At 56.3% G+C, this 11,489-nt stretch overlaps 1 protein-coding gene across 1 annotated transcript in view; it reads right to left on the reverse strand.

The window, feature by feature from the left end:
- CARD10 (caspase recruitment domain family member 10) overlaps nucleotides 1-10,136 on the reverse strand; it is a 26,812-nt gene extending 16,676 nt beyond the window's left edge. The window contains exon 1 of the mRNA XM_035903217.1: nucleotides 10,048-10,136. Coding sequence (XP_035759110.1) covers nucleotides 10,048-10,114 — 67 coding nt within the window. The 5' untranslated portion in view covers nucleotides 10,115-10,136. The remainder of the gene's footprint in view (nucleotides 1-10,047) is intronic.
- Between the last annotated feature and the right edge of the window lie 1,353 nt (nucleotides 10,137-11,489).

The raw sequence follows: 11,489 nt of genomic DNA on the forward strand, positions 1-11,489 counted from the left end.
GCCTCCCAACGGGGGGTGAGGGGTCTCTCCAGGCAGGGCACAGCCTCCCCTGCTCTGCCTGCAGAGAAGAGGTGCGTAAGGAGGAGCTTTGTTGGTTCAAGGGCTTCCAGAAATTGTAGCCTGGCCACCCCAGGTGTAGGGCTGGTTCTGGATGGGGGGAGGGGGTCAAGCAAGGGGAGAAAATGAGGATGGTGGCAGGAAGCCCGATCCAGGCCGAGAAGAGAGTCCCACGGGCTTAATTTTGGCCCCCAGTCCTCAGTACTGTCTGTGGGTGGAGTTGGGTGCGGAGGCAGCCCCAGGGCAGCGTGAGTGAGCCCTGAGGCAAGCAGGGGCTTGCCCCTGCCCCAGCCGGCCTGACCCAGCACTGAATCCCCCGCACCCGGGGCAGATGCTGGGAAGCCTTCCTCCTCCTCCTTTGGTCTCAGTAGCCACAGTCATCTCAGGAGTGGATCTGCGTGTCCATGCAGCATCCCAAAGAGCCTGCACAGGGCAACCTCCAGCTCTGCCATGTACCCAACTGCCCAAATCTGTGCGTACCACTGGGACTAGGATGGGTCTGGGAGAAATGGAACTGGACACCATGGTTCAGTACCAACATCATACGCCTCCCCCTCTGAGGCTAGGGTGTTTTTCATTTTCTCTAGCAACCTCATTTCACTCTCATTTCATCACTCAACCGTGTCAGACCTCAGTGGCCAGGATAGGCAGCGCAGACTCTGTGGAAGAGATTCCCAATGCAATATCAAGCTCATAAGAAATGAGAGTTCACCCGATTCCCCCAGCCTTGGGGTCAGCCTGCAGGGTAGCCCAGAGTAGTGCTGCACAACCCCTCCAGGGCTCTGGACACCACATGAAGGAGCCCTACATTGCTCCCACCCCTGCCAACACGTTCCCGAAAGGGCAGTGCCCTCAGCATCCCACCACTGCAGCTTCTAGTCCCCACCGCTGCATGGAAACCTTTCTCTCCTCTCTCAGATAAGTGAAGAAACCAAAGCGGGGGGAGTATGAAACAATCCTGAGGTATGAACTGGGTCCCCTGCCCTAAAGGATTCCCGCTGCACCCCAAAATTAACATCTCCGTTTGTTTCTCCTCGAGGGCCGATGGCAGACACGTCCCCTCTGGCCCCCACAGGGCTCCTGCACCAGCTTCAGCAAGGTGGTTTGAGGGGAGGGAGGCTTTAGCAAGACCCTTTCCCCTTTTTGCTCAGCTCTTTTCAAGATCAAGCACAACCACCATCTGGGAATTGAGTCTGTACCCGCGTGATGCACAGAGCACCACACAGATACACAGCTTTTGCGTTGCAAAATATACACAGGTATTGAGCAAATACCAGGCACGCGCACGCACGCAGGTCTTCCAGCAACCACCACCTCCTCTCACGTGGCATCCGTCCCAACAGGCACCGGCTGACACCCCAAGCGTACAATTTTGCTGCTGACTCACCCTCCCCTGCCAAGGGTCCCAGCTGCCGCCTTCCCCTCCCTCGCCAGCCCAGCGCTGCACAGCTCCCTCCCCAAGGGTCCGTGCTGAGCCAGGACCACCAGCAGCAGGGCGCAAGCTCCCGCCTCCAGCCCTTACCTCCCGGCAGAGGCGTCCAGTTGAGCGATCAAAAGCAAGTACAAGCAAGGCTGCCTGCAGGGAACCTGTTTCTGACTCAAGCCATGTCAGTTTTTGCCTGCTAGTTATTCTCTCGCAAACAACCCAGGTCTCTCTTTCTAGTGAAAAGTTTTCCTGAGCGGGGTATTATGTGGTGATAGAAGATAAGACTTTCACAGTCATGATAAAAGCCCCAAAACAAGGCTTGGTTTCTCTTATTCAACCAGACAAAGACAAACGCAAGGTTGATGTCAAGGAAACCTCTCCCTCCACCCGGCCCTGACCCCACAGGTGATGGTTGTGGTGCTTTGTGACTCAGAGTGCGCAGACATCAGACAGAGCAGGTCCCACATCAAGCACCATCGGTCGCTCTCCCTCATGGAGAGTCTCTTCTCAGCTCAACAGGTACCCCAGGAGCAGGCAGGTGTCCCCAACCCCCCCCCCCCCCCAACGCCACGGGAAAAAACCCCCCCCCCCCCAAAGGCGCGGGACTGGGCAGACGATCCCAACAGATCAGACAGCTCCTGAGAGGATGGAGATGGTCTGTCCCTGGTTTTTGGCCAGGGTGTGGAGGCACAGAGGTGAAGACCTTGCCCTTCAGAGGGAAGCTGCAGTCATACGAGACACCCCCGGTTCTTCTGAGATGCGCGGTCCCACGGGACTGCACATGCTCACAGCCAGGTATTACATTTCCGAAATAGCTTTACCAGTAGCAGCTACTTTTGTGCTGGCACACTTGAGTTCACATTGGGAATGACATTGGGGTGTTTGGGTGGAGGTTTTTTTGTGTTGGGTTGTTGGCTTGGTCATTTTTTTTTTCATTTTTTTTTTTCCAAATCCTAACCAAAATAGTTGCACTGGTAAAACTTTCCAAGCCGCAGCGTCTCACACAGGAAATCTATGACAGGCCAGCAAGCGGTGAGCCACGCGTTGTTTCCACCGCCAGAGGAAGGGCTTAGCAGACACGGCCCACGGAGCGTGACAGGCAGCCAGGTCTTCTGCAGGACCTTGTGGTGTGGGGCCAACCAACGGTGCTAAAGAGGTCGCCAGGATCCCCGGGAGGCTGCGGGGAACACGGCTGGGTAGGCCACAGCCCTGCATCGTTTGCCCCCTCCTGGAAACAGCTTTAGGAAGGTCTGAAGCAGGGAAGGATTTCATTAAACTCCTAACTGCATGGCTAAAAATGCCATTGGTAAAAAGCTCCAGCTGCGGTTACAGATGGTGAGCTGAGATGCTTTGTAAAGTCCTGCCCTGTGTTTTGGGAAGCGCAGTATCTTACAAACCTGGCCTACCCACACAGTGTCGCACAGAATCACAGAATGGCAAGGGTTGGAAGGGACCTCGGGAGACCATCCAGTCCAACCCCCCTGCTAAAGCAGGCTCACCTAGAGGACATTACACAGGACATCGTCCAGGCGGGCTTTGAATATCTCCAAAGAAGGAGACTCCACAACCCCCCGGGGCAGTCTGTGCCAGTGCTCCGTCACCCTCAAAGTGAAGAAGTTCTTCCTCATATTCAACTGAAACCTCTTATGTTTCAGTTTGTGCCCACTGCCCCTTGTCCTGTTGCTGGGCACCACTGCGAAGAGTCTGGCTCCATCCTCGTGACATCCACCATAATGTGAGCCGGTCAGAACATCTTTAGTAATGTATTTCTTGCTCAGGTTTGTTTTTTTTTTTCAATCAAAGTACGCTATTCTTCCCGCTGCCAGGTGGTTTGCAGAGACCTACAGCTTCCAGTGAAGTTGTAGGGAGGAGGTTTGCTAAGGTCCAGGGTGGCCTCCCTAGTCAGGTCGAGGACCAGAATTTGAAATAACCCTGCTAGTAATAACTTCCACCCTGCAAGAGTTGTCCCAACACAATTTGGTGCCGTGAAAAAACTCTCTGCAGTTTTTGTTCCTGTGTGGAACAAAAATAAATGCTGAAATCACGAAAGAGGTTGTGAAACAGAATTATCAACTCCAGCCTGATCTAATTGGCTCATACGCTGGTTCACACCGGATTAGTTAACACACACAGAAAAAAAAAACCAAAAAAGACCACCACTTTTTTTTTTTCCCCTAATGGCACTCATCAAACTCGGTGTTTATATTAACAACCTTTGCAAGGACTTTGACTACCTGCTTATCTCCCCAACACTTTTCATAGCGGATGTAAGACTGCCCCGGCACGCTGACAGTGGTTTGTTCCCTTCACGGTGGTGGTGATGACTGCAGAAGGGGAGGAGGAACAAGCCCCCCACCCCACCCCCCCCAAAAAAAAGGGACGAGTGGCCTTCATAGCAGGAAGGAAATGCATGTATCTGTGTGTGGAGATCGCAAAACAAGCGCATATTTCCTTCAGCATTCCTCCCCCTCACGCACACACCCATTGCCTGGAGCTACAGGAGGCAAAACTGTGTGTGGGAGCCTTTTGGTAAGGTATTGGCAACACATCTCCGTCCTCCTGAAGGCGTGGAGGTGTGCAGGATGGCAAGGAAGACCAGAATTAGAGCAGGCTGACGGGATTCAAGTCACTGGGATGGGCTTCCTCGCTCCAAAGCTACCCCCGGCAAAGGGGCTCCACCTCAACAGGGCCAAGCCTGGAAAACTCTTCACGCTTGGCTCCCACCTCAGCCTTGCTCACAGTTGCCTTGTTCTTAAAGCATTATCCCAGTGGGATCGGCCCCAGCTTTTCTTTTTTCCCCTCTCTCACCAGAAAATGCGCCAGCTGAGACTCTATCTCACTGCTCATTTTGAATCCAGTTTGGTGGGCTGCTTCTGCATCAAACCTTGCAAAGGGGATCATTAAAAATGTTTTCACTGAAAGGGTTGTCAAGCACTGGAACGGGCTGCCCAGGGAAGTGGTCAAGTCCCCATCCCTGGAGGTATTTAAAAGAGTGGGAGATGAGGTGCTTAGGGACATGGTTTAATGGTGGGATGACAGTGCCAGGTTAACGGTTGGACTTGATGATCTGAAAGGTCTTTTCCAACCTAAACAATTCTCTGATTAAAGTCTGCCCTCCGCTGCATAAGAAGGGTCCAAACACTGACTGTACAGAGGGCACAGTGAATTCAGGGGAGCAATATCTGCTCTCCCCAGGTACGACCCCCTCCGTCTAGGAACTGGGAGTGAATTCAGCTCTTCAGCAAAGGATCCACCTTTGGTTTTTACCGGTGTGCATGCAAACAGAATCTGACTCAAAGGGAGGAGAACCAAATGGACTTTAGAGGCACACGCAAAGGGACAGTAGATCACACCTGCCCAGGGCAGATAAGAAATGACTGTCCAAGAGGCAAGGCGATGGGTGAAGGAAGCCCAAAGAAGGGACAAACCCAAGTGCATTTTCATGGCGGCAGGCAGCAGCTCACCAAACCTTTTCCTTAGTGTTTTCCTTGCACGCCGAGGCTGCAGCCACCAGAGGTCAATGTGACCACGTCAACCTCAGCCAGCTCTTGCTGGGAGCTTCCCAGAGCCCCTTTGAAACTCAGAGATGGCAAACAGAAATGTGAAGTAGGTAGAGGTTTTTTCCACCTCTCAGGACATAACAGGGGTAGATCTGCAGGTAAGCCACCATTGAAAGCATCAATCACAATGTGACCTCAGCCCTAGCCTGGAAAAAAAGGGCTTGAAAATGACAATGTCCCCAATTAGCATCCTGCAAACACTCTTAATTGAGACTCTGCTACTTGCCCATGGTCCTACAGGAACCCACAAGTGCTCCAGTCACTCCGGGCATGTCTCATACTGCTGGTTTCAGTGTCACTTAGGTGTTTCCACCAGTCCCAGACCTGCCCTTTTAGCAGAAGGTAGAAATGGGCTATCTGTCCTCCCAGTTCTGCTCCCTGGGGCATAAGGTCTGTCACAGCAAATGAGGTCTGCCACCGATCCAGGCTGGCTGAATGAAACGAGCCGCTGACCTGCGGCCAGAGGAAGGCAAATGGGCAGAGCCATCAATCTGGATTAGAAGTCAGACAGGGAAGATGGCACTGTGCAGAACAGAAATCAATATGTCTAAATAGCTCTGTAGCATCCAGCTGCTCCTCTGCACTCCCACACGTACCAGTTACCTTCTCCTCTCCATCCCACCTATGTCTTCCCCTAGACCTCCTCAAACAGTCACCGAGAGGCCATTTCCATCCCAGCCTCCCAACCCCTTTATCATCTCTGTGGACACCCACCTAGTCAGAGCAAACAAAACATTCCTATTCCTGCTCCAGCAGAGCTCCAGCCTCATCTCCAGCCTTGTAGGATGTCAGGTTTCCCTAGACGAGAGATGTCGTCTTCTCCAAGAAGACTCCACTGGACTACAAGATCATCAGTGGTCCTCTGCCCAAAGCCAGCCAGCCGCCCAGGCCAAGCATGTTTCCACCATCTTATATGAGCTCTGGCTTAGGGTGGAGCAAAGACAGACCAGAAGGCAAACCCTGCCTTATGTTTGCAGGGCAGCTGACGTCGAAGACGCTGAGACAGTGAGAATCACCAGCACCAGCTCAGATGCCAACATATAGAGGAGCAAGCTGACTGTGAGCAGTCTGAATTCAGAAGAATACACTACCTCCAAGAGATTAGCTACTTAGCTGGGAGCTCTGCTCTGCCCACTTCAGAAATGCCCCGGTCCCTCGTGCAGCTTTGACAGGAGGGAAGGAAGGAGCTTAGATGGAAAACACCACTTCCATCTTCTCTTTCTCCTCCCTGAGATGATCCAAGTCCCATATGGCTCCTCTCCTGAGCTGGTACACAAGCATGGCCCAGGGTCTCTGGCAGCCAGAGCCCCTAAGAGCCGCTGTCAGGCTGAGACTGGCCAGACGCTGATGGAGGAGGAGCAGGAGGGGGTGATACCATCCCGAAACACCCACGCCAATGAACATGTGCCATATCAGGGAAAGGGATGGGGTTCATGTGTTGGGGAAGGAAGATGCTGCCCACCAGCAAATTTGCTCCATAAAGCAGCAGGCAACATAAATTAAGTCCCCCAAAACCCCTCTTCTACTACCATAGTTGGGGCTTTGAGGGCACAGGCTGGTGATGTACGTGGGAAGGCGCATTGGCATTTCAGCCTGCAACCCATCAAAGCTCCAGCAGCAACTGTCAGAGGGCAGATCCTGGTTCACCTGTGCACCTGGCCTTGCAAGTTCATGGTTTGGGCAACAAAACCCAGCCTGGTGGTTTTCTAGCCCCAGGAATACCTGACTGCCCAAGGGAGGGCAATGCAACTGCAAGAGAGGGAGGCATGCTGAGACCTTTCTGGGGTTTCTGTAGGCCAGGACCAGTACAGGACCTTTTCTCCAGGGCCAGAGAGCAAACCTGTCCAGGACACAGACAGGGAGGAGAGCTGAGCTCACGCAATGGAGAGGGCAATGAACAGCCAAGTGCCACCAGCCCTTGTAACACTGCTCCAGAGCCATAGGGTGGCACCACCCCACCGTCCAACCCCCTGGGGAGGGAGGTGGCTGGGGAAGTGCCAGGGCAAAGCCCAAAAGCTGTGGGTCAGCGTGGCCTTCTGCCCTTGCAAAGGGGAGGCGGTGGGGAGCCAAGGGCTATGGCTGGGGCCCCTCCTGCCACACAGACCTGCCTGGGCTCCCTGCTCCTGGCTGCTGAGGCCCTTCCCAAGCCTTTCCACCCTGAAGATGCTGGACCCACACCAACACCCACCCGCTCCCCTCTGTCTCTGCCCCGATCTACATCAGGCCCAGCTGCTCTCATCCTGCAGCTGGTGGGAGATTGCTGCCGGGCTGAGCCAGGCCCAAGCTTACCTGCAGGGCAGCAAAGGGGCCGAAATTCCTCTCGGCTCCCATTAACGCTGCCTATCGGGGTGTGCTCCAGGACATCTCTCAGAGGTGGGCCTGCACAGAGCACCCTGCCACCCGTGCTCAGCATGGGCCAAAGGTGACAAACCAAAGCTGAGACCCAGCATGCTTGGTGCAGATGTGACCCCAGCCAGAGCAGTTAGGTGCCGGAGGTGAAGACAAGAGCAGAATATCTTGCACCTCACTTCCTTCTCCGCATACCACCATGGCCACACCAGATGCCCTGCAGGATGTGACCCTAGATAACATGGGAGGTCTTGCAGCCCTTCTGCCGGCTGCACGGGCTCTGCGCTGGAGCCGAGGTGGCTGAGCGTGGTGCGATTTGTAACCTTCCCCTCAGCGCCCCTCCATGCCTGGCGTTCCCAGAGCTCCCCGCTCCTGTGTCCCAAAGCCAATATACCCAGCTACCTCCTCAGCTCCACCCCGGTGGCCCTTTCCCCTTCAGACTGTACCGCAGAGACCAGCATCAGGCAAAGCCAGAGACAACCATGGGAGGAATCAAAGCCTGGGGTGCAGCAGGAGCCATGCCTCTCTTCCCAGGAAGCCAACCCCAGCCTCCCCACTAGACCAGACCTTTGCAAGCCCCAGGAATGTAACCCCAGCCCCGCTGGGAGCTGGATGCCCATTTCCCCCGGGGAAGGAGTCACGCCCTGCCCCAGGGATGCGTTCCCCGGGGCTGAGAGCCGCAGACAGACGCTAGCTGGAGCCCGCCCAAGAGCAACGCGCTTTCCAAGTCCTTTCCCTTTCTTGGGGGTCTGGTAGTCACATAAACAGGAAAAGCCTGGCCCTCTCCAACCCCCCTCCACGGCTCTGCCTCCCTCCCCTCCTCTCCGGCGCGCGCCGGAGTGATGCAAGCCCCAGCGCTGGGCTGCTTGGCCCCCACGGGAGGAGCTGCCGGCTGGCCCCTGACCTCCAGGCTCCGCATTTCCTGTGGCAGCCCAGGAGGGAGACGAGGCCCCAGCTTCCAGACGCTGGGGCTGGGCCTAAAGGGGCCTCTGCGGGCCAGCCCCGGGGGGGAGGAAAGGTCGTGGTGGTCCTTTGCCAGCAGCCCGAGGCTGCAGGAGGCAAAGATGCCAGCTGCCCCTGAAGAGGTGGAAGCATCGCCGGGACAGGGAGCCTCTGGCCAAAATGACAGGGCGAGGGCCACTCTCCCGCCCCGGCCCTGCAGCCAGCTCTCTAAACCCTTCTTTAACTCCTGGCACTTATTTTTAAAAGCGTTGTGGCCTTCCCTCCTAAAACCAAATGCAGCCACGCTGGGTCGGGTCAGGGCGGCTGCCCAGGAAGGACCAGAGCAGAGCGGGTGCCTGCAGGGGAAGGGTGCAGCTCCTCCTCCAGCTCACACAGTCACCCTTGCAGAGCCCAGCGCTGTTAACCCTAGGTGATCTAAGCCCAGCTGCAGGAATACGTGCCCATCCTGAAATAAAAAAGCTGGGATTACTGCCTAGGAGGCTGCTACTCCTTTCCCCCTGATGCCTCTAGGGAGGACTAAGACAGGCATCCCCTGCCCCTCTGCACGTCTCCTGTGGGTCATCATGGGGAGCAGGACTGAGATCTCCGAAGGAGAGCAGGGAGAAGAACCGAGCCTTGCTGAAGGCATTTGGCTTGAGAGGTAGATCCCCGTCCCCGGGGTCCCGGTCCATGCTTGGGCTCTGTGCCGGCCCTGGCTTGTAAAAGCCCAGGATGCCCGGGGAGAGCGGGGATCAGGGATGGCATCCCGGATGGAAACCTCTGGCATGCCTCTGCGCTGATCTCCACTCTGCCCTGGAATGCGCCCGCCAGCAGCATGTGGGAAAGTGGAGTCAGCAGAGACCTTGGATGTGTCAGCTCCCCAGCTGAGTAAACAAGAGGAGCCCTGGCAAGCGTTCAGCCCCAAGCATACGAGACCTTGAAAAAAGGGGGCTGGAGACGGGGAGGTTCTTCTGTCCCCTCCTTGCTCAGCCCCTGCAAAATATCTCCTAACCTCTCCCCTACCTCAGGTGCTAATGCCACCTCCTCTCACCCCTACCACATCTGGAGAAGTTTGGGGAGAGACTCCCTGAGGAGTTCCCAGCACCTGGTTGTCAGATCTAACATCCCGGGAGGAAGCGGCCCCTGGGGGAGAGAGTGCCACGAGAAGAAAAGCGGGGTCTGGAGAAGAAAGAGGTGGGATAAAAGGGTTTATCACCCCCCACCACGCACACCCATCCATGCCCATCCTCCCAGACAGCATGGAGCACAGGGCATGGAGAGAGCTTCCGCCAGCAGTGCTAGCAGTGCCTTGGCGAGCACGTGACGGCCGGGACAGAGAGGCACGCTACAGCTCCCAAATAAGTACCTCCCTGGCCCCAGGTGGGGACATTCCCACCGGGGGATGCCAGCTCCAGCCACCCTCCCTGCAGGTTTCACAAGCTCATGGCAAGGCTGCAAAACAACAGGTTTCCCCGGTGCCGGTTGGAGACCTGCTCCCACCGCTCCTCGGGCTGCCGGTGTCGCTTCCCTCATCTCCTCCCTAAAGTGCACCCACACAAGATGGCCCCTCATCCCCTCTCTGCCCAGGGACGGGAGCCTGGCTTGGGGTCTGGGGAAGAGGGATGGGCTGGGGAAGGTCCCCCTGCATCCCACCGGTGGACCCCATCATCTCCTGGGGGGCGAGCTCTCGCGGCGCTGGGAGGCTGTGCCCACCTTCTGGCCACCGTCCCGCGTCCCCTATCGCTCCTCGGCAGGCGCGGACTCCCAGAGAATGAGCCATTGTTCCCCGGCCCCGCGGCCTCTTCCTGTCCCCGTAGGGCTTCGAGACAAACAAAAGCAGAGCCAGACACCGTGGGGAGGAGGCTGGGCCTGCTCCCCTCCTCCAGATCCCGCAGCAACCCCGCAGGCAGACAGACAGACAGACGGATGCCCGCCTTGGGGGAATGGGCAGGGACACCCCTATTTTTAGCTGCTTCTGCATCCCCACCCCCTTCCTTCCGGGGGCCAAAAATACACGGGCTGGATGGACAGGCAAAATCATTATGATAAGAGTTGTCCAAGCCTTGTGTCCAACCACTCCCCTGGCTTTCACCTCTTCCCTTTGACCAGGACAGGTTCCTCACGAACGGTCTCCCTCTCCCCCCCATGTGTGACTTCTCTCTTCATCCCCATCCCTCATTCCCTATATCCCCACATCCTCTCCCTGCACATCGCACCCTTCCTCATCCCCGTTCCCCATCTGCTCCATGGATGCATCCCCAATCCCTTGACGGTCCCTTCTCCCGTGCCACGCTAACCCTGGGGACCTACTCCTTTCTCTTGAGACCCCCCAGCTCCTCCTTTCCACAAAGCACCTTCCCCACATCCTCATGCAATTTATCTCCAAAAGGCTCTTTACCCCCAGAGCCCCCCCAGTTTCCTGCTCCTCACCCCCACCCCCTGTGCCCCCTCCCTCCCCACTGCATTCCTCCCGCCCTCACCATCTCCCCCTTTCTCTCCTCACCCCAGCAATCTCCATCCCAGCTCACTCCAGCCTGCATGGGCTTTAAACTCCTGCAGATGTGCTGCTCCCCCTCCTTATCCTGCTGAGGGAAGGGCAAACAGACCCCCAGATGCCCCCCCACACAGAGAGCTGCTTCTCCATGCAGCAAATTGATATCTGAACCCTTGCCCCCCACCCCCCCAGTCCCTCCTGCACCTCCCTAATGTCTATGAAAGAGAACCAGAGAATCAAGTGGTGTTTGTGGGGGGTTGTTCTGGGGACACTTGATATACATAAATATAAATATATACATATTTACATCTCATTTTCCAGTGCCTGGAATCACAGAGGTGTTTCCAGGCCACAGGCAGCTGTTCCTGGATTGCTTCTGGTTTATGCAACATCCTCTCTCCCTCCCAGCCATGGCCCAAACGCCCCCTCTTCCCTCTCCTCTGCGTCGGGTGGAAAGTCGGGAGAGCATGGACCAGGGTCTGTCCCTCCATCCTCCCTCCCACAGCACCCCCCAACACCCCTCACACCCCTACGGCACCCCACATCCCCAGCCCCCCCGCAAACAGGACTAGCATATGAGGAGGAAGCCATGGAGGGTGGGAGGAGGAAGAAGGATGAAAACATTTGGGACAGGAGGAGATGGGCAGAGGGAGGCAGGCAG

The sequence above is a fragment of the Egretta garzetta genome, unplaced genomic scaffold (genome assembly GCF_000687185.1).
Source record: "Egretta garzetta isolate BGI_Z169 unplaced genomic scaffold, ASM68718v1 scaffold51, whole genome shotgun sequence".
NCBI lineage: Eukaryota > Metazoa > Chordata > Aves > Pelecaniformes > Ardeidae > Egretta > Egretta garzetta.